This window comes from Camelus bactrianus, chromosome 3 (assembly GCF_048773025.1).
Source record: "Camelus bactrianus isolate YW-2024 breed Bactrian camel chromosome 3, ASM4877302v1, whole genome shotgun sequence".
In the NCBI taxonomy this organism is placed as follows: domain Eukaryota; kingdom Metazoa; phylum Chordata; class Mammalia; order Artiodactyla; family Camelidae; genus Camelus; species Camelus bactrianus.
In genome coordinates this window covers 84,050,881-84,076,772 of record NC_133541.1, presented here as the reverse complement: position 1 = coordinate 84,076,772, position 25,892 = coordinate 84,050,881, and the positions used below count along the sequence as shown (strand labels likewise).

The 25,892-nt window shown below is 42.7% G+C and overlaps 1 protein-coding gene across 3 annotated transcripts in view; it reads right to left on the bottom strand.

The window, feature by feature from the left end:
• Positions 1 to 25,035, bottom strand: part of TNFAIP8 (TNF alpha induced protein 8) — a 120,571-nt gene extending 95,536 nt beyond the window's left edge. Inside the window, exon 1 of one of the 3 annotated variants that reach the window (XM_010971523.3) lies at positions 24,878 to 25,035. In XM_010971523.3, coding sequence (XP_010969825.1) covers position 24,878 — 1 coding nt within the window. In that variant the 5' untranslated portion in view covers positions 24,879 to 25,035. Of the gene's footprint in view, positions 1 to 10,583; positions 10,725 to 24,877 lie in introns of those variants that run through there. The other 2 variants (XM_074360531.1, XM_074360533.1) reach the window with 2 other exon arrangements.
• Between the last annotated feature and the right edge of the window lie 857 nt (positions 25,036 to 25,892).

Below are 25,892 nucleotides of genomic sequence, written 5' to 3'. Positions count from 1 at the left end.
CTTCTTTTATTGCTGAATAGTATTCCGTTGTATAAATATATCACATTTTGTTATCCATTCACCAACTAATGGATATTGAAGCTGTTTCCAGTTTGGGGCTCTTATGCATAGTGCTTTTATGAAGATTATAATAGAAATATTCATGTGAGCATGTGTTCTCATGTCTCTTCAGCAGACACCTAGAGGTGGAGTTGCTGGGGTTTTATTGCCTTCTACTGAACAGAATCACAAAATATTAGAGTCTGAATGGACCTTAAACCTCATATGTGCCAACGTTTTATTTAACAAAAGAGGAAATAACTGATTTGTTTATATTCACAGTTCACTGGTGACAGAGACAGGATTTAAACTCAGAACTTCCCATCCTTTCTTTTTTTTTTTCTTTTTTAGTGAGTTTCATTATTCCCGTGAGAAATACCCCTCCTGGAGCCCTCTTCCCTCTGCCCGCTTCTGGCCTGGTTTTTCTCTCTGTTCCAGAGCTGCAATTGAGGAATTTCTCTCCTGAATCAACGTAGGACACTCTTTCACCTCTTGTCGACTTGCACATCCCCCCTCCCATCCCAAGGCCCTCAACCTCACCTCCAGGGAACCTGGGAACTCATTTCTGAGCCCTCCTGGGATTCTGTGAGCACATCAGTTGCTTCTGGTCCTCTCCCCTCACCCTCCTGCAGGCATTTTACTCTTGACCCTTTCTCTCTGCAAACTCATTTGCCATCACTTCATCTGCTTTTTCTCTTCAAGTCCTGTGTGGTTTAGGGTTAGAGACTTCTCCAAGGTTTCTGAGAATATAATGTGCAAAGAATATGCTTGATCTTTTGCCTTTTGAGTTGTTTGGGGGATTTTCAGGAGAAGAAAGCAAAATTGTCTTTGGTAGCTTGAAACCAGAAGTCTCCAACTTTCACGAGATGATGGTGAAATACTTGATAAATGAACAATGGGGACAAGGGAAATTTCCTTCAAACTAAGAAATGGAGAAGGAGATAAAACCTTGCCTGAAACTCCAAACAAGAGTTTTATTCCATCTATATCTTAAATGTGCACAAAAAAGGCTGCCCTTCACTATTAAAAGATGCAAGCAGCCCTGACTTCACTCTGTGGCTGGTCATTACTCCATTTGCCTAATTTAGGCAAAATAAGAACTCTGTTTGAAGCTGAAAATAATCCACGGGCTTTTAAAAATAAAATTATTACCACAAGTTTCCTATAAATATGTTGGAATGCCAAATGTCAAGCACACAGAACTGACTTTGAACACTTTTTTTAAACTGACATAAGTCAGATCAACTACAGTTGCTCTCTTTTTTATGCAGGTCAGGCCGGAAACAGTGGCTGTACTGTCATATTGTAATAATTGGCTGCTATTATCCAATCGGTCAGCAAATATTTATTAGGCACCCAGGGCAGTACGCACAGCAGGGGAAATGGATATGGATAAAGATACAGCCATTATGATGCTTGCAATCTACTTGTGATAGGACAAAAACATGCAAAGTTAAACAGTATAAAATACTATGTGATCAAGGGCAAGGGCAGAATTTTAGAAATGAGAGAGTTGAATAAGACCGAGGGAAAAAGAAAGGGAGGTAAGGACACCAAAACCCTAAGGCTGAACTATGCCAATGATCATGTCACTCACCTGCTCAAAAACGTCCAGTGGGCTCATCAGTAAGAAACAAAGAACAACCAAACTTACCAGTCTGGCCTTCAAGACCTCATCGGCCCTGCCCCTTTCACCTTGCCGAGTTCTGCTCCAGCCAAATGTTCCTCGAACACAGCAGGACCTGTCGCTGTCCAACCCCGGCTCCTGACGCCCCATCCTTCAACACCCCCTCCCTCAATCTCAGCCCCTGAAAATCCATCAGTTGTACATTCCACCTCCTTCCTGGAGGCACCCCAATACTGCTTTCTCATTACTACACAAGATCTTTGCCTCTTGAGATAGCCAGTCTCCACAGTGCCCCCCTGTGATTCTCACTTTCTGGCATTCACAGTCTCTGCCCACACTGAATATGACGACCTGTATAACCAATAGGATATTGTGGAAGTGATGCTGTGTGACTTCCAAGGCTTGATCATAATAGACGTTCGAGGCTTCCACTTTGTGCCTTCTTGGATCATTCACTCTAGGGCAAGTCGTCCACCCTGGTCTCAAGGACACTTCTATAAATCTACAGGGGGGTGGGGTGGGGGTTATGGCTCAGTGGTAGAGCATGCACTTGGTATGCACCAGGTCCTGGGTTTAATCCCCAGTACTTCTGTTAAGGGGGAAAAATAATATATATATTTTAAAAACCTACAGAGAGGACTACATAGTGAGGAACTGAAGCCTCCTGCTCAGAACCAGCATCCATTTGCCAGTTATGTAAGTGAACCATTTTGGAATAGGATCCTCAGAAAAAATCCAGAAGAAGCCCCAGAAAAACCTCCAGATATTTGCAACTTCCTGTCTTTAACTTCAGGACAGAACTCAAGTCACCTAGATAAGCTTCTCCCAAATTCCTGACACAGAAATTATGTGTAATAATACATGCTTCTTATTGTTTTTAGCTGCTAAGTTTTAGGGCAATTGTTAAGCAGCAGTAGATAACTAATACACCTCTCTGATGTAGTACGCATTGCATTCCAATTATTTGTAGCCTAACCTTAGAACTTTTCCTTAGAATTAGACTAACATTTCCCAGAGGGAAGGGACCTTCTTTGTCATTTTTCAGTTATCTGTATGCTTTAGTAAGACATTTAGCAATCATTAGTTGATTGAATGATAAAAGAACAGAGAAATCAAACGAAGAAACTGTTGATGAAGTTGTGCCTTGGGCTGACTTCATACTGGTTTTGGATAATTCTGTCTTTTTTTTTTTTGTACTTTAAGGACTTGGTAGTGTGAAAGTAGTAACAGCTGGTGGTCTAGATTCTGAACCAGCCCTGGCTTTTAGGAAACACAGCCAGAAATACAGACAGACCTTGTCTCACCTCTACCTGAGGACTTGTCTTGCACCGTGACATTCCTAACTTTTCCCAGAGCAAGGCCAGCTTCCCAGTGTCACAGGAGATACAAAGGCAGTGGGGTGTGGCAGGGCAGGAGTCAGGGACGAGGATGGGGGAGGAGACCGGCAATAATAAATAGCAACCACGTAACAGGTTTGCTGTTGGTCAGCCATGTCCAAACAGCCTAAACCTGGTAGAAGCCCCAGTGACTGGAGGTATTTTATAGGTGTCTGATTGAGAAGATTTCTTCTGAATTCTCTAATATTTTAGAGAGTGTTTCAGTCCAGTGCAGGTCCTCTCCAGAGTTCAGACTAAGCTATGGTCTAACAGAGTCCTCATAGGTCTTCTTAGGATTCACTGTAGCTGGTTTGGCGACTAGGAAGACTGAATACCTCTCTTTAAGCCATAAATGAAAGCAGAGGAAAAAAATACCAGAATTAATCTTTTGTGGGTTCTTTTATAGACCAAACCATAGATAGATACCACACAAGGATGCAGTCACCCCTTTGGGAAACACAAAGAAATTCAAGCATCATCCCCTAGGCTAAATTACAGGAGGTGATACACAATAAGTAGAGTGAAGCAAGATACACATCTTCCTTGACTTACGATGGGGTTACAGTCCTGATAAACCCATCATAAGTTGAAAATATCGTAAGTCGAAAATGCATTTAATAATCAACGTGTGGAACATCATAGCTTAGCCTAGCCTGCCTTAAACGTGCTCAGAACTCTTATGTTAGCCTACAGTTGGACAAAATCATCTAACATAAAGCCTTCTGTATAACTAAGTATTGAATATCTCATGTAATTTATGGAGTACTGTACTGAAAGTGAAAAGCAGAATGGCTGTGTGGATACAGCATGGTTTTAAGTGCTTCGGTAGTTCCCTTTGTGACTGTGGCTGCCTCGGAGCTGCAGCTCACTGCCCATCATTACAAGAGAGTGTGCACCATTGGTCACTAGCCCAGAAAAAAGAGCAAAATTCAAAATTCGAACTACAGTTTCTACAGAATGTACATTGTTTTCTCACCATTGGAGAGTCAAAAAACCATTAAGTCAAGCCATCGTAAATCAGGGACCATCTGTAATTATAAAATACACTAATTCCTACCAGGTGAGCTGGCCCAGAAGGTAAATTTACCTTAAATTGACATTTATATTAATGACTCTGACAGATGACAGAAACAGCAAAATAATTAAGAACCTCTATGTAGGAGAGCTACAAAATCACATTAGAAGACAGTTGGTTCCCATTGTAAAAAGGACTGAATGTGGCTTTAAATCAACAAAGGGAGTACAAATCTAGTCAATTTAGCCTAGGGCCAAAGCAAGATTAGTTCCAAGAATGAGTATACAGTGCTGGTTAGAATTCTGGGCAGTTTAATTTTAAATGCTTCTCTCTCAATTTGGAGACTATATCCACAGACCTCAAAGAGATTCTGGTATTTAGCCTAATGATTTCCATATGTTAAACACACCTCACTGCCTATAGGCACCAGTCAGATTACTTTCTTCTGAAAAAGGAGGCTAGACTTTGATTCTTCTCTGTCAAATTATTGCCTTCTATTAGCATGGGAGACCTGAACTTCTTTAGCAAACAACTTGAGGCTAGTTGTACAAACCCGCTGATAAGGGAAGGCTGATTTCCAGCTGTTCCCAACACGCCTTTGTAAATAAAGAGCCAGCAAAACTCTGTCTAATCTCGTAAAGATGTATATTTAAGAAAACACTTTAAAGTGGCTCATGATCTTAATCTCATTTCCCATGCTGCAAACCTAAATCAAATCATTCGTTAAAATTTTTGCTCCATACATCTCAGCAGTCTCAGGATAAGATCATGTCTTTTAAAAACAGACAATGCAGACATTCCCTCAGGCTACATCTTTGCTTTCTAGTCTCCATTTCTTGCTCAAGAAAGGCATCGTCTTCACTCTAATTGTTTCATTGAGAAATAGAATCAAAATGTCCATAAAAACATAGGAAAGTCTGTGGGAAGTAATGTTAAGAGAAAAGCAGAATATTAAACCGTGTATATGCTCTAGTCACAGCTACAATATATAACTATGGATAAGAAGGGAAAGAAATATGAAAAATGAAACAAGCTGTTTTCTCACGTATCTAAAATATTACTATTTTTTTTTCTTTCTGATTTCTTTTTCTTCTGCTGGGAGCTCTTAATAGTGGGCATAGTTTGTTTGCTTCTTTAAATTATCAGGATAAGATCTCACCTCGACAGACAAGATTTTAGGAGCCAGCTACTCACATCAAGGGTGGTGACTGCCTGGACCACCCTAGAGAGATGACTGCCTAACTCTTCCTGAACATTCTTCAGGGATAGCAATTCCACAATTCCAAGTTTAATCCCTGCGAGGGGAGAGAAGCTCTGTCTAACCTGCTAACAGTAGTGGATTTCAAGAAATGTCCTCGTTTTTAGTTTCAAACTAAAATAATCCTTTAAATGTAAGTAAAAATAATATATGGGTGAATCATAAAAATGAAGCCATTCTTTCCTACATATTTGCTGAGAACACAGGCACACAGATGAGTTCTACAGATGCACAAAACTTGGGTACTGCTCTCAGAAAGGTTATCTAGTGGGGCACACGCAGCTGCAAACTCAGGGGCAGTGGCAGAAGTGACAATGTAATCAATAGACAGGGAGACCAGAATGAGCTACTCAGATTCTTAAGAGGAAGAGATTACTTTTGGACTTTTTTTTTCCTGGTAAAGAACAGAACTAGGAAAAATTGCATGGAGGAAGCACATTAGAGCTGGATCCTGAAGGGCAGTCTAATTCCGTCCAGGAAAGAGAAGCCACGGGCATGGAGGGAAGGGAGACATAGTGCTAAAGGCAAAAGCCCGGAAGAGTGGGTTGCGTTCCGGAACTATGCACAGTTTAGGAATGGGAACCAAAGGAAATATGCAAAAGAGTACAGAGTATCAGACCTGGCCCGGAACATGGAGAGGAGGGCGAGGCAAGTGAGCAAATATTGTCCTTTGGGGCCTGGGCAAGGGGCCTTGCACTTGCTGTTCTATTTAATCCCCACCGTTGTTTTATAAGTGAGAAGACTGACACTCCGAGAAGTCACACAGTTTCCAAAACACACGCCCTTTGCTGGCACAACCCTGCACTAGCACGGCGCCCGGTGCCCAGCTGGTCCTCCACAAACGCTGCCGGATGCACGTGTAACCCACCTGCAGGCCTCCCCGTGGCAGTGCCACCATATCGCTCTTCTGCACTGGGTTTTGATGGCCATTGGGAGCAACTGAAAATTGGGAGTTAGAGGATGCAGTTACCTGAGAGCCATGTGTTAAGATGAGGACAGTAGAGGCTGGGGAGGTGATGGGGAAACTACAGTGTTTACAGGCAGCATCTTGCTCTGCTCAGTGTGCGCTATATATACAGATTTTTCTAAGGAAGTATTAGAATGCCTCAAAGGCTCAACTGAAATCTAAATTCTCTCCTTTATCAAACGTATTTTTATTATGAAATTTAAGCACAATAGAAGATAAAAATGAAAAGTTAAACTCCTTTCCCTGCTTCAAACCGAGAGTTCCACTATTAATAGTATATTGTTCATTCTTCTTAAGAAAAAAAAGCTTATGCACTCATAAACATATAATATGCCTTTTTTCTAAACATAATGAGATCGTTATTTTGCTTTTTGACTTAATCTGTCTTGGAGATCTTTCCCTATCAGTGCACACAGACCAACCTTGTTCTAAAGATGCATAATGTTTCATGTCACGGAAGTATCGTAATATATATGTAAGCTGCGGATGCATAATCAGGTTGTTTAGAGTTTTCATTGTGTTTATTCTTAAAAACAACACTGTAATGCAATCTTTTTGTCCCAAACTGAATTCACTTATGGTCACTCGTATCAGCTTCTTGGATAGTCACAGATGCACTTTCTGGTGTAAGACATAATTTAGCAAATTTCCTTGTGTGTTAGTATAGTTAGCAGTCACTTATCTTAGCAATGAAGGGGAACACAAAGATAACCTAAAAATAAATTTACTCACAGGAATATCTCACTCTGTAGCCCTGGAGCCTCCTGGAAAGACTCAGGGTCAGTGTTCTGGCTTCCCACCCTGGGCTCCTCGTATAGAATTCCTCATTCCACACTGGGGCAGGATGGCATTCCTTCCAGAGGAATCCAGGGCTCTGCCCTTCTTGCTCTACCACTGGCTTCAGCCTCCCTTGGTTTCCATGCTTAAAATGTCAATAAAAGTGCAGACTGTAACAATCAGAATCGTAGAATTTCTGAACTGAAAGGGATTAGAGATTATCTAGTCTACACTTTACATTTCTTAGAGGTAGCAGTTATGACCCAGAGGGCTGAATATCTCCACAAAGTCACCCAGCCTGTTGCTGTTCAGCACCCCCTCTGCATATCTATTCCAGAGCTTTTTCCATTACATGGTACCAAGCAACATCTGTATCCTTTGCTTAATTATTTCAGAAAGATCATGTAAGCAAAATATGTCTATAATATCCCCTGGTCGGAAATCATGATACAAAAACCAAAAAACAAAAAAAAAGACCATTCTGAGAGGATATGTAGAGATAGCATAGGTAGTAAGAAATTTTTTAAAACCTTACTTTAGATCATTTTAACTTCTTTTTTTAATTGAAGTCTAGTCAGTTTACAATGTTATGTCAATTTCTGGTGTAAAGCATGATGTTTCAGTCATACATGTGCATACATATATTCTTTTTCATTGTAGGTTACTACAAGATATTGAATATAGTTCCCTGTGCTATACATAAGAAGCTTGTTGTTTATCTAGTTTAGATACAGTAGTTAGTATCTGCAAATCTCAAACTCCCAATTTATCCCTTCCCTCCCACTTCATCCCTAGTAACCAAAAGTTTGATTTCAATGTCTGTGAGTCTGTTTCTGTTTTGTAAGTTCATTTGTGTCATTTTAACTTATTTCTCCACCAAATTCACTACCAGAATGTCTAGCAAGTGTTAAAACTGACATATTTACACTTCACCTCCCTTTTCCTGTCCCTTGTGGAGGTGTTAACAAGTGAGTGCTGGTAACCCTGCTGACTTGTTATTAGCAAGACAAGCAGCTCGCAAGTTGTCTGCAGTCCAAACCTGGGACTACTCCAGGCGGTGAGACTCCGGAGCCATATTTCTGTTACTCCCCGCTCTTCCTCCTATTCATGCTGCTTAGTCTAAATCAGGAATCTTGAAGAGCTCTCAGAAAAGTCTGCTCAAGATCTAAACATAAACATCACAGGGTTGCCAGCTGCACCCCCCAGATCCTGGAGGCCAGCTCTGTTACTGACCCTCAGGAAGACCTGCAAACTGCCTCTGAAGCCCATGTTTCTGCAGGAGGAAGTTCTGCAATATGTTTAAGAACCAAAGGGTGTGAATATCAGCTTTGCTTCTGACCAGGCGTAAGTACTTCAACTCTCATGGTCTCAGTTTCCTCATCTTTAAGATGGGAACAGTAACGAGAGAACCTAGGATCCAGCGATGTCTATGAAGAGCCAGTACAATGCCTGGAACACAGTAAGTGCTCAATAAATACTGAACTTCTACCACCACACCTGGCTTACACAGGAGCCAACCAGGGGCAAAAGGCAAAAACACAGACAGCTGGGAGTAGGAAAAGAAGAAAAAGTCTTCAGTATGATTTCTGCAGAGTTAACAAAAGCAGAATAGAAAATGGTTACATTTTTACACGAGTCCATATTTGTCTATGGAGAGTCCTAGGAGCAAGTAAGTATTCCCAGGGCTGTTTCAACTGAAACTTGAGACGTGACACCTAGGCTGGGACAGCCACTATGGAAAACAGTATAGAAGCTCCTCAAATAATTAAATATAGAATTACCATGGGATCCAGTAATTCCACTTCTGGGTATTTATCTGCAGAAAATGAAAACACTAATTAAAAAAGATACGTGCACCTGTATGTTCAATGTGGCGTTATTTACAATAGCCAAGGCACATCCATCGATGGATGAATGGATAAAGAAGATGTGGGGTGTGTATGTGCGTGTATATATATATTATAATTAATGTTATGTATAATATTAATATACGTTACATATGTAAAATATATATGTAGTATTATACAAATATAATGGAATACTACTCAGTCATTAAAAGAATGCAGTCTTGCCATTTGTGACAACATGAATGGACCTTGAGGGCATTATGCTAAGTGAAATAAGTCAGACAAAGAAAGACAAATACTATATGATTTTACTCATATGCGGAATCTAAAAAACAAAACAAATGAACAAACAAAACTAAATTAAACTCATAGATACCCAGAACAGAATGGCCATTGCCAGAGGGAAGGAAGGTTGCGGGGTGTGTAAAATGGATAAAGAGGGGTAGAGGGTCAAGAGGTACAAACTTCCAGCTGTAAAATAAGTAAGTCACAGGGATGTAATGTACAGCATATAGTCAATAATATTATAGTATATATTTGAAAGTTGCCAAGAGGTAAATCTTAACATTACTCATCATAAGAAAAAAAATTTTTTATAACTTTGTATGGTGACAGCTGGTAACTAGACCTATTGTAGGGATAATTTTGCAGTGTATACAAATATCAAATCATTATGTTGTACACCTGAAACTAATACACTGGTATGAGCCAAATGTACCTCCAAAAAACCCAACCCAAACCAAAACCAAAACACTAGATCTTGGAAAAAACTCACTAGGGTGGGTCAGGCTGAGGAGTTCCCTCTTAGGGGCCCAGGCCCAGGAGTAGAAAGCCAGGCTACACAGTTCCTCACATCAGGGGCCTGACCAAGAACAGAAAACTCGGGCAACCAGAGCAATTTCTCATGTTGAGGGTGGCTTTTCTATATCAGTGAGTCTCTGTTACCAGCAACATTTGCCCGGTGAGGTCAAGGCTGTGGGGTTTCACTTTCCTTCATACCTGAAATAAGAGATTACCTCAGAATTCACATCCATTGGGGAAGAGCCACTATCCCATCACTTCTGTATTACTTTCATCATCGCTTTTGCGGGTGAACTTCTGTAAAAGTCAGGTATCACGATGGTTTTTCGTTTTTTAATTATATGGCAATGATATACTCAAGAAGAAGAAAGAAAAAAAAGATCTGCACCGCCCAGAGGCCAGGACCTAAAAAGGACAGTCAGGGCAGGGACATCACAGGACTATAGAGCAGGCCAGGCCTAAAATCAGGCAGCCCAAGGTCATGTCCATATGACCATTACTCTAAGAAGTATGGTATCAGAGGTCAAAGGTCACAAACTCAATTGATAAATGAAATATGTGACTGACTGGATAACACAGCAGCAAGTAGCAGAGGCTTTGGCCAAACTGGCATGCATAACCAACCAACTGGCATTTAAATTTTGAAAACTAAATACAGTGTGTATGTTGAGCAAATTACACCAGGGATCAGACCTGAGTGAGGGCTCCCATTCTGATGTCCTGCTGTGGGTTCTGGTGGCCAAGAAGTGAGCAGCGAAAAAGTCAGCCAAGAAAGGGCAGGCGGCAGCGCCAGCACCCTCAGAGAAGGGAGGGTCTGGGCCCACCATGCCAGGGGCCTGGGCCATTACACCCACAATGAGAAGGCAAAGGACCCACCTCCGGGAGGGCAAGCAGGCACCGGGACCACGGGAGCATTCGCTGTGGAGCCGACACTCAGTGAGCCGGGGGTTCCTAGTGCGCTCGTCTTGGAAAAGCAGCATCACGAGAACATGGTCTGACAACCAGACGCCATGAGTACAGGCACAGGCCAGGACCCACGGGGGCCACCCACACACCTCCTGCTCAGGGCAGAGCCTCCGCACCCAGCCCGCCAAGTCTGAGGCGAAGCCGCACCTGATAGGAGGAAAAGAGTCAAAGGGGAGGGGCAGCTCCTAACAGGCTAAAGGAAAGGGAAAAACCACATCCTTTCACTGCATCTGTTGCATAAACAAGTATGTATTTAGTGCTAACTGTGCACCTTCCAAGGTACAGCTGAGGTTACAAAGATTTAAAAAACTATAGTTACTGAGAGCAGGTGGCTTACTCTAGGTTAACAGGAGGGAGAGACTATTTGGCACCAGGGTTAGCCAAGTTTCAAACTTGGATTTGGTAACATACCATCTCACTAATCATTTTACTGGAATGCTAGGTAGACAGTATATTGAAGGAAAAAGATGTAGAGTTGATGCTCTCAAAAGTGACCTAGAAAGGGAAAGAAAATGAGGTCATCATCATCATCAGACTTTTGACAACACACTTTGTCAGAAGAAAATGAAGTAATATATTTAAGATTCTTGAGGAAAGAAAATGTGAGCCAAGTGTGTTATATCCAGCAAAACTGACCTTTAATATAAAGGTCACAGTGTTTTATCAAGAAATTAGGGGAAAAAAAAGAAATTGGGGAATACTATTCCCAAGAGCACTTCCTAAGGAATCCACAAGACAAATGGCTTCAGTCAAAATGTGTAGGGACAATAAGCATGACATACATAGTTGCCTGCAGAAATCAGACTAGATGAATATGAAAAGGGAGGTATTTTAGTATATAATGGCTACATGATCTGACAATGCAGATACAGAACAACCAGAAGAAAAAAAAGTGGGGAATAATGAGTATGGCATAAGCCAAAGAAAGTATTTTTACTGTTTTCATTAATCAGAGCTGATTACTGGAAGACTGCTTATGTGTAACACAGGACAATCAAATAGGTAACTAAAAGATATTCTATCTCCCTTGTGGCTAAAAAGCCAAGATCCTAAGCATGGAAGGAAGGAAATACAAATGTAATATAGAAGAGGTTAAACAAAAACCCCGTACCCTTGAACTTCACTTGGAAGTATCAATATGATCTTACAAAGTGTTGTATCTTTGTATGTGTATATATGTTTGTATGTGTGTGTGCGTGTATTTTCTCAGCTCTTACCAATGAAAAGGCCTAGAAACAACGACCATTCCACTGAATGAGCATCCCTAGTGCTGGATTATGGTCCTGAAATATCATTCTTACTAAAAGGAACGAGGGATTCTTGAGGAATGGCTGATTCCAGGTCTAGGCAGAAAATGTACAAGAAAAGCCTGGATCACCATGACACACCAGATAACACGGAAGCTAAGGTCATGGCAGAAGGACCCAGGAGCCAGCTTGAAGAAGCCCCCACTGGTCAAAGATGGGACAATCCGAGTCTTATTAAATATATTGAATTCCATCATAACAATAAAGAAAACGTCCTAAGTGGTCCCCTTTTGAGAATGACAGGAAACCATTTCTCAAAAACTGGGTAAGTCAAAGGAAAGAACTGAGCATTCATCTTGTTTTTCCTACGTGACCTATACCACTGTGTAATCAAATAACAGAAGGAAGGGAAGTCTATCTTTATCAAACTATTCCAGCTAATAAGTAAAAGCAAAATGGTAGAATTAGAATATCACTATTCTGCAATCCCCAATGAATTAATACATCTAGACATTGAGGGTCAACATCTTCTAAAGGCAAAAAAAGAGTAGAAAAAACAGATGTTGTGTGCCTCTCAGTGAAAGAATATAGCAGCACTGTAATCTTGCCAGAGGGATCAAACCTGAGTCTGATCAAGGCTCTGGACCTAGACACAGGAAATAGAGTGCAAGAGAATAAGCTGAAGTGCACGATGAGGGTGCATCTCTCTTGTCATCAAGACTGTGGGAAACTCTGCAGATCAAACTGCTCAAATCCTCCAACAACAGAAACATCATTCTTTTAAATAAGAGAGGATGTTAAGGAAATATGTAGATTAAAAGAGACAAGTTTTTTTTGTTTTGTTTTGTTTTTTAATTGGCAACAGTAAACTACAGTGTGTCAGGCTGCTCAGCTGGGTGATAAAACCATAAAGAGATGTAAGGAAGTTATTACTATAAAAGGTAGGATGGCATTTACTTTTGGAAGGACAAAGGAGAAAGTGAATAGGACAGGGAGGGTAGCTGGTAAAGTTCTATTTCTTGATGTGAGTGATGGCTGTATGAGTGTTTGCCTTATAATAATTAACTAAGGTGTACCTCTGTTTTATGTGGGGGCTTTTTTTGTTACTTGCATTTTATTTTGCAATAAAAAGTGATAAGAAAATCTAACATTTTCTCATACTGTATAAAAAAAAAACTCAAAATGGATTTAAAGATCTAAATGTAAGACTAGAAACCATAAAACGCCTAGAACAAAACATAGGTATTCATTGATGTAAATCATAGCAATATCTTTTTGGATCTGTCTCTTAAGGCAAAGGAATCAATATACCCACTCCTGGTTATATTTCCAAAGAACCTGAAAACATGAATTCAAAAAGACACATGCACCCTATTGTTCATTTCAGCATTATTTACATTAGCCATGATATGGAAGAAACCTAAGTGTCCATCGACAGACCAAATGGATAAAAAAGTGGATAATATAAGTGGAATGGATAATATGATGGAATATTACTCAGCCATAACAACATCTGAACAACATGGATGGAACTGGAAGGTATTATGCTTAGTGAAATAAGGCAGACAGAGAAAGACAAATGCTATATGTTATCATTTATATGTGAAATCTAAAAAATAAACATATGTATATAACTAAATAGACACAGACTCACAGATACAGAGAAAAAACTAGTGGTTACCAGTGTGAAGAGGGAAGTAGGGAGGGGCAAGATAGGGGTAAGGGATGAAGAGGTACAAACTACTATATACAAAATAAATAAGATACAAAGATCTATTCAAAGCACAGGAAATATAGCCAATATTTCATAATACCTTTAAATGGAATATAATCGATAAAAATATTGAATCACTATGTTGTACATCTGAAACTAATATATAAATCAACTATACTTCAATTAAAGAAAAAGCAATAAAGTAACATTTTCTTTTTTTTTTTAAGTTAAAAAAAGAAAATCTAGGTGTGTCAGCACAAGAGTCAACTGATGGGAAAGCCAGCCAGTCAGAGAGAAGGGCAAGGGACCAGCAGCCAGTCAGCTGGGAGCCATTGTTTGATGAAGGACTTCTGTGTCAATGTTCTGCTCATGTTGATGATAAATGATTTCATCCACAGTGCTTTAATGAAAATTGGCCTTATAGCACTTCAAACTATTTTTTAATAATTTATTACTTTATTTATATGAGAAATCTAAAAAATAATAACAATAATCATAAGAACACAAATGAACTAATTATTTATATGATGATTGACTTCTTCAATATGTGTAAGCACATTTGACTGTCCTTTATGATTGGATTACTGCATTCTGTTGATTCTTATTTTGTAGTTGGCTTTATTCCCTTGATAACTATGTAAGTGTAGTTCATATGTGTAAACTAAAAAAAAGTGCAGTATACTGTATATATGTATTGATATGCAATATAACGTGTATGTGCAGTCGAACTGTAACAATTCTACCTAATAAAACTGAAAAAGGGAAAAAGAAAAAACCAAAACTTACAGCAAATGACATACTCCAGAATATCTCAAAGGCACTCCCAACTCAAAATGACATCTTGGATGCCTAAGTGGGATTGCCAAGAGCTGCAGGGTGTTGAGTTCTCACAGACATAAGATGAATGAATCACTTGACTCAAAGTTGTACCATTCAGCATACGAACCTAGGGCAGCTTCAAGTTCCCAGAATCAGACAAGAAACCTAAACTCTTTACTCCCCTAGTCGGCTCCAGGTCAAAGTTATTAGCAATAGTAGATTTAAAAAAAACAAACAAAGCAATTTTCCCCAAACATTAAGCATCCTAAAGTCTACGTGAACTGCCACACCCAAGATGTCGTTACAGCTTTGGCAACGTGGGTTCACGACTAAGAGAAGAAACACAGGCTCCCAAGGTCTGTACTGAGCTGTGTGGATAGGATCTTGGAGCAGTGGCTCCACTGCATTCATTCCCAGCATCAGAGTCACAAGAAACACACAGCCCTGCATCCACCGTGGCCAGCTCCCAGTGCCTAAGCACTCTGCAGGGCGCAATCTGCACAATGACCACCCAGAAGTTGTCTCAGCTGTTGTAAAATTGTCCTCACACGAAGAATCTACAACCTGAGGACAAATTTGCCATCACTCAGATTGGCACTCTGCTGTACAAACCAATAATGAAAGACCTATTCCTCTGGGTCATTAAAATTGCCCGACTTCTCCCCAGTATGAAATAGGAGATAAAGGTTATCTTCTCAGTTTGGGAAGTGCAGCTCCATTGATCTTAAACTTCCACAGCCTTACTTTGAAATGTGAATTACCTGAACTAAACGTAGGATTTGGGGTACAATCTGCAGATGGCAGCAGTCCGAGAATGACAGACCCTAAGTGCCGGGATGTGGCACTGTAGAGGAGACTGTCCTGGCTTGTTGAAGGTCACCAAGTGAGTGTCAGCTGGGCACACGCTCATGGTTCATTTTTCAACTATTAAAAACAAAATTTTGAGTATATCTCCACTGTAAGATGTGAAGAATAAAATAGGACATAAACTATAAATGGGGCATACGCATACTACCATGGGACACACAACCACGAAGGAGACTCCGACTGGCTGGAGAAGTAACAGCCTTTGACAGCTCACAGACAATGAGGGAGTTGGTAGCAGTTTACTGAGGAGTAATACCCTGTGGCAGTTCAGAGCACAAGCATTAGAGGCAGCTGGGCTGCCGGGCGTGACTCCCAGCTCGGCCAGGCATCTGTGGCAGGTTATTTAACCTCCCCAAACCTCAATTTCTCATCTGCAAGTGCAGTTTAACAATAATACCTTTCTGGGTAGGGGAGGGATAAATTAAAAATTTATCAGATACACACTACTATATATAAAATAAACAACAAGGACCTACTATATAGCACAGGGAGCCATATTCAATTTCTTATAATAACCTATAACAGAAAAGAATCTGAAAAAAAAAAGTATGTATATACATAGCTGAATAGCTTTGTTGTACAGTTTAAACTAACACTGTAAATCAATTACACTTCAATAAACAACAAAATAAAATAAAATAAAAAACCAGTAATACATTTCTCACAGATCTGTTACAAAGATGAAATGGGATATGGTGTATTAAGCACTTAGCACAGTGCCCGGCCCATCATAAGCACCCAAAAATGTTTGCCATGATTACTGTTATTGGGGTGGTAAACATTTGCAGAAACAGAAAGAACTCTCTATCTGACGAGCATCTTCTGGATTTCAATGCAGCATGCTGTTCCCCAAACTAAGAGAGGCAATTTTTATTATCCCACAAACCTTCACATTAAAAAGTCACTTCTAGTAGTAATTATGTGCCTGTGTGTGATTTTCAACACCTTCCACATCTTGGCTTTGGTTTCTCCCAACCACTAATCTTGGGTGGTTTATTTTAACACCAATAAAACCTGGGATTATTATTATCAGTAAGAGTGTTGGCCTTATCTAGCCTAGACAGCTAGGGCATGGGAGCCTGGGGCTGGGGCAGATGCTATTTGTCTGCCCAGGAATCATGCCCCTCTCTGTCCTTTTTTTTTTTTTATCTGTCCTTCCTATTGGTACAGACAGCCTCCCACAGTAGAAGCTGTCCCTCAAAGTCCATGACTTACTCTCACAGCTTCCCTGGCAGCTGTGACTCAGTTCTGGACAATGAGGCCTTAGGAGGCTTCAAGATAGATTTGATCGTCTGATGAAAAGAGATGGACACCACAAGAGGACAGATTCATCACCACACACTGTGCCTACCTCCCCCGACACCCACAGGCACTTTCTGCCACTGAAGGAATTTGGAGAAGCCTGTGATACCCATTCCCTGAAGAAGCTATTTTCTGTCTATGAGGCAGGTGGCAAGTCTGCAGAAAAAAGGTAACGTGCTGAGGATGGAAGAGCAGAAGGATGGAAAGAACCTGGCCCCTGATGATACTGTTTGAGCCACTGACTCAACTCTGGGCTGGACCAATCCCAGACTACCCTTCACCTAAGATAATGTAATGTCTTTACTGTTCAAACCACTGTTAATTGGGCTTTCTCTTACCTGCAGCCTAAAGCATCCTAACTGTTACAGTCCGAATAATGTCCCTTCAGAATTCCTATGTTGATGCCCTTACCCTAGTCCCTCAAAATGGGACTGTATTTTGATATATGGTCTTTAAAAAGGTGATTCAACAGCTATGAGGCTTTTAGGGTGGGCCCTAATGCAATCTGACTGGTGTCCTTATAAGAAGAGGAGATTTGGGTACACAGACACCAGGGGCATATGTACAAAAGAAACTGAGAGAATTTGTTGCCAGCAGCTCTGAACTACAGGTAATAGTAAAGCAAGTTCTTCAGGGTGAAGGACAAAAAAAAATACCTGATGGAAGCTTGGGTCTACACTAAAGAATGCAGACCTTCAAACAAGTGGATAAATACGAAATATGAAAAAAACTTTGTCATGTTTCCATTTCTTTAAAAGATCATTTCAGTTAAAACTATTAACCATCATTTCTGAGGATATATATATATGTGGAAGTAAATCATATGACAGTTACGTAAAGGGTATTATTTGTGACTCCCTTTACAAAAGTGATTGTTATAGACAGAATTCTACCCCCTCCCCTCAAATTCATATCTTGAAGCCCTAACCCTCAATGTGACTGGAGATAGGGCCTTTGAAGAGGAAACCAAGGTTCAATAAGGTCATAAGGGTGGGGCCCTAATCCAATAAGACTGCTGTCCTTCTGAAAAGAGAGGAGAGAGTCAGCAGAAGCGAGTGCACAGAGAAAAGACCATGTGAGGACACCAGGAAAATGTGTTCATTTGCAAACTTCTGAGAGAGGCCTCAGGAGAAGCCACACCTGCTGACACCTTGACCTTGGCCTTCCAGCCTCCAGAGCTGTGAGGAACTAATTTCTACGGTTTAAGTCACCCAGTCTGTGGTATTTTGTTACGGCAGCCCCAGCAAATTGTTATGGTGAAAAAGTATTCCATTTGTTATCATGAATGTACAAATATTAGGGAAGCCATAAAAGGGAAGGGAACTTACAAAAGAGTGACAGATGAGTAAAATGTGGGGTGGAGGTGCTTGTAGTCCAGGTATGCACCAGGAAGACTGTGGTGATTAATCCTCTGCCCCGTGGTCCCTCTCCACGTCACTGCCCCACCTCCTCTATCAGCCCCTTTCCCCATCTGTGAGGCTGGAAGGTGCCTGGTGTGCTGGACTCTGGGGCAGCAAACCTGGAGGGTGGCTGGCTGGAGAGGAAGGCTGAGGCATGCCTCAAATCAGTCCACGTTCATACTTGTTGATCCCTGGTCAAATATTTAAACCTAGAGGGAAAATATAGTGGTTCGACTGCAGTCAGTGGCAAGCATCAACAGTAGCGGACCGTTACTATTCATAGTTTTCCTGGCCCCTATTACAATGATAAACTGCAAACTGACCAGAATTCAGAAATAGGAAAGAAACTCTCGAGTTGTGGCACAACTCAAAATGCAAAAAAAAGCCAAAGAAGGAAGAGGAGGAGGAGAAAGAAGAGGAAGTGGATGGGGGCGGAGGAAGTTACAGCCAGAAGGCATCAAAGAAAAAAAATTCTGTTCTCCATTTTCCCACTGCCCACCATTACAAGGGGAGAGGGGCACTCAGAACAGGACAGATTCCTGGAGGTGCCAGGACTCAGGACAGGGGAGTAGACCCGGGCAAGGGAAAATGGACCACTTGGCAACCCAAGGGTCTTGGGCCTGGGGCTCCTCCCAACATGTGCCACTCCTGGAAGAAGGACTCACATCCCTTGTTAGTGATCTACAAAGTGACACGAGGTGTCATGAAGGCACACTCAAGGGTGAGGTCAGCACTGCCAGGGTCTGGAAATCCAGTCTGTCAACGAATGAACACTGAGCTGACTCCCCAGCGTCTCTACTTCATGGCTTTCAATTCCTGGATTTATTTATGCAATGCCACTATTGGTTTTGGTCGTTTTTTGTTCTGGTTGCAGGTTAACATTTTTTTAACCCAGTGAGGACCGGATCTACTTGAAAAACCACTTTGTTATTTCTTAGGATGGGTACACAGGTGTTCATTTTTTGCATGTTCACTTTTATCTTCTTTAACTTTAAAGCCACTCTATACTTCCAAGAGATTTGCTCTTTCCACTACCAAAAACCAAAACCAAACCAAAAAAACAAACAAACAAACAAACCACTCAACAACAACAACAAAAACCCTATAGATATCTGCTGCCTCAATAATCTTACAGAACAAGACCTTAAAACTGGTCTCGCAGGCTAGGGGTTTTCAGTTTGCCATGCATCAGTCACGGGGGTGGGGCTTTTAGAAATGCAGCTCCCAGACCCGGCCTTTGTGATGCTGGAGTAGGTGGAGCCCAGGATTCTGCACCGTTTGTGTGAGGATTCCCAGGTGATGCTAACTTGCAGTCACGTAGGGAGCTACGGCCCCAGATGAGCCCTAAAATACAGTAGCACGCTGGACACGTTCAAAGTTCCATTTAGCAGATTACCTCTGTGGCTGCCCAGATAATCATACTCTAAAACCAGCCCACCTGGGGACCCAGGGCTGGGACACCCTGCTTCCTCAAGAAGTTCCTTATCCACACAGAGTCTCTCACCTCAGCAGCCGTTCCTTCCGGAACTCTCAGTGGTTCCAGGCCACAGAGGCAAAGGAGCAAAACAGCTGAGCATGTAGAACACAGAGGCCATCGCCGGGTGCTCGGAGACGGCTGAGCTCATCAGGTACACTCTGTGAGTCACTGGGGACCTGCCTCTGCTCCAAGGCGGGAGGAATTCCATCATGAAGTCTAGACTGCTCTGCCCTTCGAGGGCGGTGATAGTATTGAATCAAACACCAGCCATTTCCTGGAAAACTACCTCATCTTTTTAAAGATAGAAGAAAGGGGGTGGGGAGGAGTTATTTCCTGATCACAGAGGGGTGGAATCAGGTATTGAATTTATTTCTAAAAGGTCTGAGTCATCAAAGATTGTTTTGAACTTTGCAATCTTTTGCCAACATGGTGCCTGCAGTTTTTCTTAGAAGCCAGTGGCATTTCTGCAGAATTCCCTCTTGTTGCATCTACATGTGTGTGAGAGCCTGAACACAGCTCAGGAGCCCGATACGGGAAAGGTACTTAGGGCTCTGCAAGCACACACCACAACCTCTCGCACTTTGGTGGACAGTCATAATATAAGGAACTCATTTTTTGAAATAAATAAAGTAATAGTCGGGAGTGGAGAAGGCTTGAACTGAACGAACTGGGTTTGAAGCAAGAAGAGTCAGGCTTAGAGAAGGTACTGGCTGGGTGGGCTGTTTCTTCCTTTCAAAGTGTCCTGTGTGGCCTGGAGAGGGCTGTGTCCCCAGAAGAGCTTGCCCCAGTGGACAACCCTGAAGATGGCGCCCCTGCCCTCTGCCTCCCGGAACTCTCACAACTTCCCCTGAGGACATGCCAGCCCCAGTCCCTTTGCAACACCAAGGGCAGCTGAGACATATGCTCCTGTCTGGCTTGGACAACCTGGTTTCATCCACAACCTGTTTTAAACAAGGGCCTCCCTAGATGAAAGGCCAACCTACAGCTCGCAGTTGAACTGTAACAGGTCTTTTCAAAGCTTCCCTTCTGCACAGGGAGACTGAACGCATTGGCTCTTTCTGTTCAGACACATAAAACCCAGGTGCCCTGCTCTGGTTCATTTCTCTCTGTGGCAGCAGCAAGATTTCCCTATTTAATCACGTGACCCTGCAGCTGCGAATCATTGAAATGGTGCTATATTCACCCCGTTCCTCTGGGCTTCTCTGGCATCATTAGAGGCAAAAAAGAAAGTTCGTGCTAAAAGCACGTGTGGTACAAGTTACCTCTCTCCCTTTCTACTCCACAACAGCCCAGTACAAATGCCATCCTCCTGAAACGAGATCGATTTGGCCAATCCAACAAAGTCTACTGCTCACTTCTGCACAGTGGACAAGAGAAGAGGAACAGCCTGGTTTAATCCATTCAACAGTCCTATGATATAAATACTAGCCCCCCTTTTTAGGTAAAGAAATAGGCTCAGAGAGCTTAAGTAGATTGTCCAAAGTCACACAGCCCACGGTGGTTGAGATATGAACAGCTGATTTCAGCAGAGTCATGTGAACCGACGATTTCTTGAGTAAACTAAAACTCTTCTTTATTCGCAATGTTTAAGGAAACTACGACAAGTGGAATTTTGAACTTAATTCCACTCTCTGTTACTAAAGAAACATACCCCAATTTGTTTATAAGTCGGCTTGGGTTGCTCCAGTGAAGGTCCATTCCTGTGACCTCTCACCCTTTTTTTTTTCTTTTTGGTAGGGAAGATTGCTGCATGCCTAGTTAGCTCCCAGTCACCTCAAGTGAAGTATCATCATGTTGATCAATAACCCCTCTCATTCTACATAAAAAAGCACAACCCTAAGAAAACAAACATGTTGACACCCATCCAGCTTTGCAACTGGCTCTGAATCTTTGCTGCCTTGGTTGTGAACCATAAATATTTGCTTCTTGAGAAAAAGCAACTGGTCTCTAAAAAGGTGGGTGTATGTTATTTGAATATTCCAGAGCCTGTGACATTTTCAACAAGTTTCTCAGGTAACTTCTAGGCTCGATGTGAAAGGCCGGGAAAACAAAATCCTATGGAATCGGGTGTATTGCAGTTAGACCACGGGTTCTTAGAAACTGACATTAGAAGAAAGGTGTTTCTTACTATTGAAAAATAAAAATATTTTGAAAATAGTTCTTCCACCAACCTAAGGAAGTGTCTTTACTTTCCTTTGGAAAACTCAGAAGAACTATGAAGCCATCTTGGCCACTGTCAACTCACTTTCAGGGACCTGTTCTTACCAATAAACATGTTTGTGCAAGTCACCAGTCCTCTTGGATCCCAGGCCTTCGTGCGAACATAAGAGGGTTGCACAGTGCCACACACGCAGTAAGAGCTCAATAAATGCCTGCTTCATGAATGAATGGTGCCCCTGCAAACTGGACTGAGGGGCTGTGCTCCAAACCTGTATACCTTATATAACAGCCAACGTTGCAGTCTAAGACTTATGGGTCAGACGGTTTCTAAGGTACTGCTTGTCCTCACATTCTAGAATTATCTAACCCCTACTTGTAGTTCATTTCCTTCTCTTTAGGCCAAAATGTAGAATGCAAACTGATGTTCACTGGATCCTATCTGAGCTCGTTTACATTGTGCAACAAGGTTCACTGATTTTTTTTTTTAACCCTCAACAAATCACCCATTTTTAGCTACTGGGAAACCCCACTGGTGGACAAAAGTGTAGAAACTGCAGTTGGCTTAGACCCCAGGGCCAAAGTCATCAAAACCAGAGACTGGAGAGCAGGAAGTAAACTGTTACAGGGAAACATGAAGGTTGGGGTGTTAAAAGCTCCTTTTTGGTGTTGGCTGAGTTCTTACTGTGTGCATTTGGTATTAAATGCAGGATGTGGGCAGTATGAGGAGAGGAGAGGTGATAAAAGTTAATCTGGCACCACATGGTGCCTTCCCTTAACTTCTGTGTCAGAGCTGATTCTCTGTGAATGCCAAATTGAAGCAAACTGTCCCCTTTTGATCCAGGTTGGCCCCTGTGCATGTCCCTGTTGTCCAAGTCATTATCCAAGCAGATAAGGATTAATTGGATTAATTAACGCTGAGGCTTTTCTAGTGCCTGACACCATGGTGGCCTCATCTTCAAGGATCAGCTATTTGAAGTTCCTCAAGCTACAAACCACCTAGAAACCAGCCCAGCTACCCCTACCTCAGCATTTCCTAATGAGTACTGTTTCTATGCAATCATTTCTCTTCACACACCCTTTCCTCGAATTTCAACAGAATGAAGAATTGCAGAGAACGGACCTCATAAAACCCTCTGTTACTGGCCCTGGCAGTGTGCACGTTCACCCTCTGTTTCTGTCGTTCCTTTGGGATCCCAGAACAGCCTGTCCTCGCAATATTCACTACACAGATGAAGACTATTTCTAGCAATACTGTCAGAAACAGAAAATTAAGAGACAACAAAGATAAGCAGATTTTCCAGCTCACACCACCCCTGTCTCATTAAACTTAAACACATTAGAACACAAGGCACAATAAAGTCACCCTTAAAGAAAAAAATTTAAAGGACCATCTGTGCAGGATCACTGCACTTTGTGGAGAAACTTCTTATAATCAATAATTTATTAATGATTCTTAAGTTAGCAGATAATCTTGACAGACATAAGGGCCCATAAGGCCTACGTTAAGGCAAATAGCTAAGACTGTGCATTCAATATCTAAAGTAGTCATATTTTACAGGGAGGCAGATGGTAGTCCACTTCCCTAAAACTTTATTTACTCAAATTACCCGTAAAAACTCAAAAGGTGAGCAAGGGATGGGGAGGCAAGTAATGTGTACAGAGGGGAACAGGCATCCCCCCTTAGCCCCAAAACTACAAAAAAGCCAATTATGTTACCAGCTAGAATATTAATAATAATTTGCTGACTTAACTCTCCATGACAGATCTAATTAGAAGGTGGCAATCAATGTTTCCAGGTGTTTAATTAAGTGTGATAATTATTTCATTCCTTAAAGAGAGATGTAGTCATATTTCAAAGCATAATGTTTCCTTAGTTAAAACACTGTGGAAACACTTTTGTGTAACACAGGATTCAAACCAGGATAAAAATATCTGCTGTGATAAGCAGCACTTAACGTGAATTTATCAGCTCTAACTTTCATACGCCAGGGCACAAAGGCAACTTAAAGGCTCTGATTATTTCCTTTAGCCACATAGTTCTGTTTCCCTTACACTTCAATGAATCATTTCTACTCCACATGCCATTCCCCTACCAGCATCTCTAAAATGAATTCTTATCAAGAAAGTGTGGGGCATCTTATGGGTATCTCGACTTTCACAGCAAGAACACAGCAAGAATCAACTGAGATACAGAAGAATTCAGAGACTGCTATAATTGTGTGGGACTTCAGCAACCAGGGAATCATTTTATAGATGGATTAAAGTACGGCTATCAATTGAATCTGTTTTTAGCACAGAAATAGACCCAATATTGAGATAGTATTGGCTTCTCAATAAAAACAGTTTATGGAAGGATGGAATTATCAGTCTTAACGCAAGCATTTTGTTGTTTACACACTGAGTTCTCAACTACTGTCTCCGTCCTCCCATGGTTCCCTTGGGGTACTGCTCTTCCTCCCTAGTACTGTGTTTTGGGAAACCAGGTGGCCTTATAAATATCGTGTCACTGAATCAATAAACATCTTTCAGGCGCCCAAGCCCAGTTGGTCAGCCCGGTCTTGAACGTGCCTATCAGCCGCCCTGGGTCCGAGGGCGCTCATGAAATGTTTTTGCATCAGGTGCTGAGGGCTTGAGGGTCACACACGCGCGCATAAGGACACGGCGGCGGGCGGGGGGGACGGGGACACACACACACACACACAATTTTCTTCCTCAAAGGAAGTCTCCACAGAATGATCTCAAGGCAAAACTCTAGCCCCTGCCCGTTTTACAATGCAGGGTTGGATTACAATCTCAGGCCAGCATCTCGGTCTGCAATCTGGGGCATTCTGATAACCCGGGCAGTTCTTTCCACAGCAGGAGCTGGTACCAAGAGGGCGTGACACAAAGCGGGGGCCGCGACTGCAGAAGAAATGAAGGAATAGCGACGGGGCTTAGGGCAGGAGGTGGAAGTTAGGGGGTCAACCAGAGTCCGTAAAGGCTCCTAACTCGAGGTCTCAGATTGTCGCTGCGACGCAGGAACTGAGTAAAAACTCCGGGGAGTTTCCGGAGCTGTGCGCGCCTGCACACGCACACACACACTCGTTCACACCCACTCACACTCACTCCAGAAACTCTCGGTGAGAGGAAAGCGCGCCCCCGGGAGCAGCCCGCAGCCCAGCGGCCCGGGAAGCCCCGAGAGGGTGTGTGCGGGACCGGCGCGCCCGGGAGGCACTTACTCTGAAGAGGGGGCGCGGCGGCGCCGGGACGCTGAGAGGCGAGCTGGGCGGTCTGACGGCGCGGAGCTCCCTGGCCGCTTGAACGCTCGCGGGCTCCCGCTGACTGATCAGCAGAGCGCGGGCCACAGACGGCGGGAGAAAAGAAGTCAGGGGCGGGGCAAAAGGAGACAGGGGCGGGGCTAGGGACTGGAGGCGGGGCGTGAGGGGAGGAGGAGCCGGGCGGTAGTGGGCGGGGCGTGAAGGGGAGGAGGGGCGGCTGGGCTAGGAGGAGGGTCTAGGGGGCCAGGGCGGAGCGAGGAGGAGAAGCCTAGCAGCTGGGACCATCCGCGGCCCGGGAGTGACCAGTGCTCGGGAGAAAGCGGAAAGGGGCTGGGCGGCAGCCCGGGAGCTGAACTCAAGCTGCAAGGCAAGACCTTTGGGCGCCAAGAGCCTGGGAAGACGTTACCTTTGGGGTCTCTCAGTTTCTTCAGTTGTGAAAATGAGATACCAACCTCGTAGTATGTTTAGACGGTTAAATGAGCTCATGCACGTTTGCCCCGTGCCCGGTGCACGTAACAAGTACGCATGAATGTTATCATCTGTTGCCATTGTTATGGTTATCATCATCACATCATCATCATCATCACCATCATATCCGTATAAGGCCCGTAAATGTCGCCTGCTCTTAACTTTTTTGTTTTGTTTTGTTTTCAGCCTCTACTGGCCTCAAGTCTACCCGGCGATGTCTGACGCGCTCCTGATTCCCAATTTTCATTCGCGGGGATGCAGGGCTTTCTCGCAGAGTTCAATGCTCATTGGCTCCTGAGAAGCCAGGTCTGAGCCATCCCTTCAGATTTCAGGGACTGACCCTGCCCATACAGCGGAAGGCTGGCTTTTCATCGGAATGCGGCTGAATCTTGGCCTTCCTTCTGGTGGTGAGGAGCCCTGGCCCGGGGTAGCCATTCTCAAGGGCGAAGGAGCTGGACCTTTGACAGAGTATGTTCATATAGTAGGTTCATCCTCCATTGTGAACCTA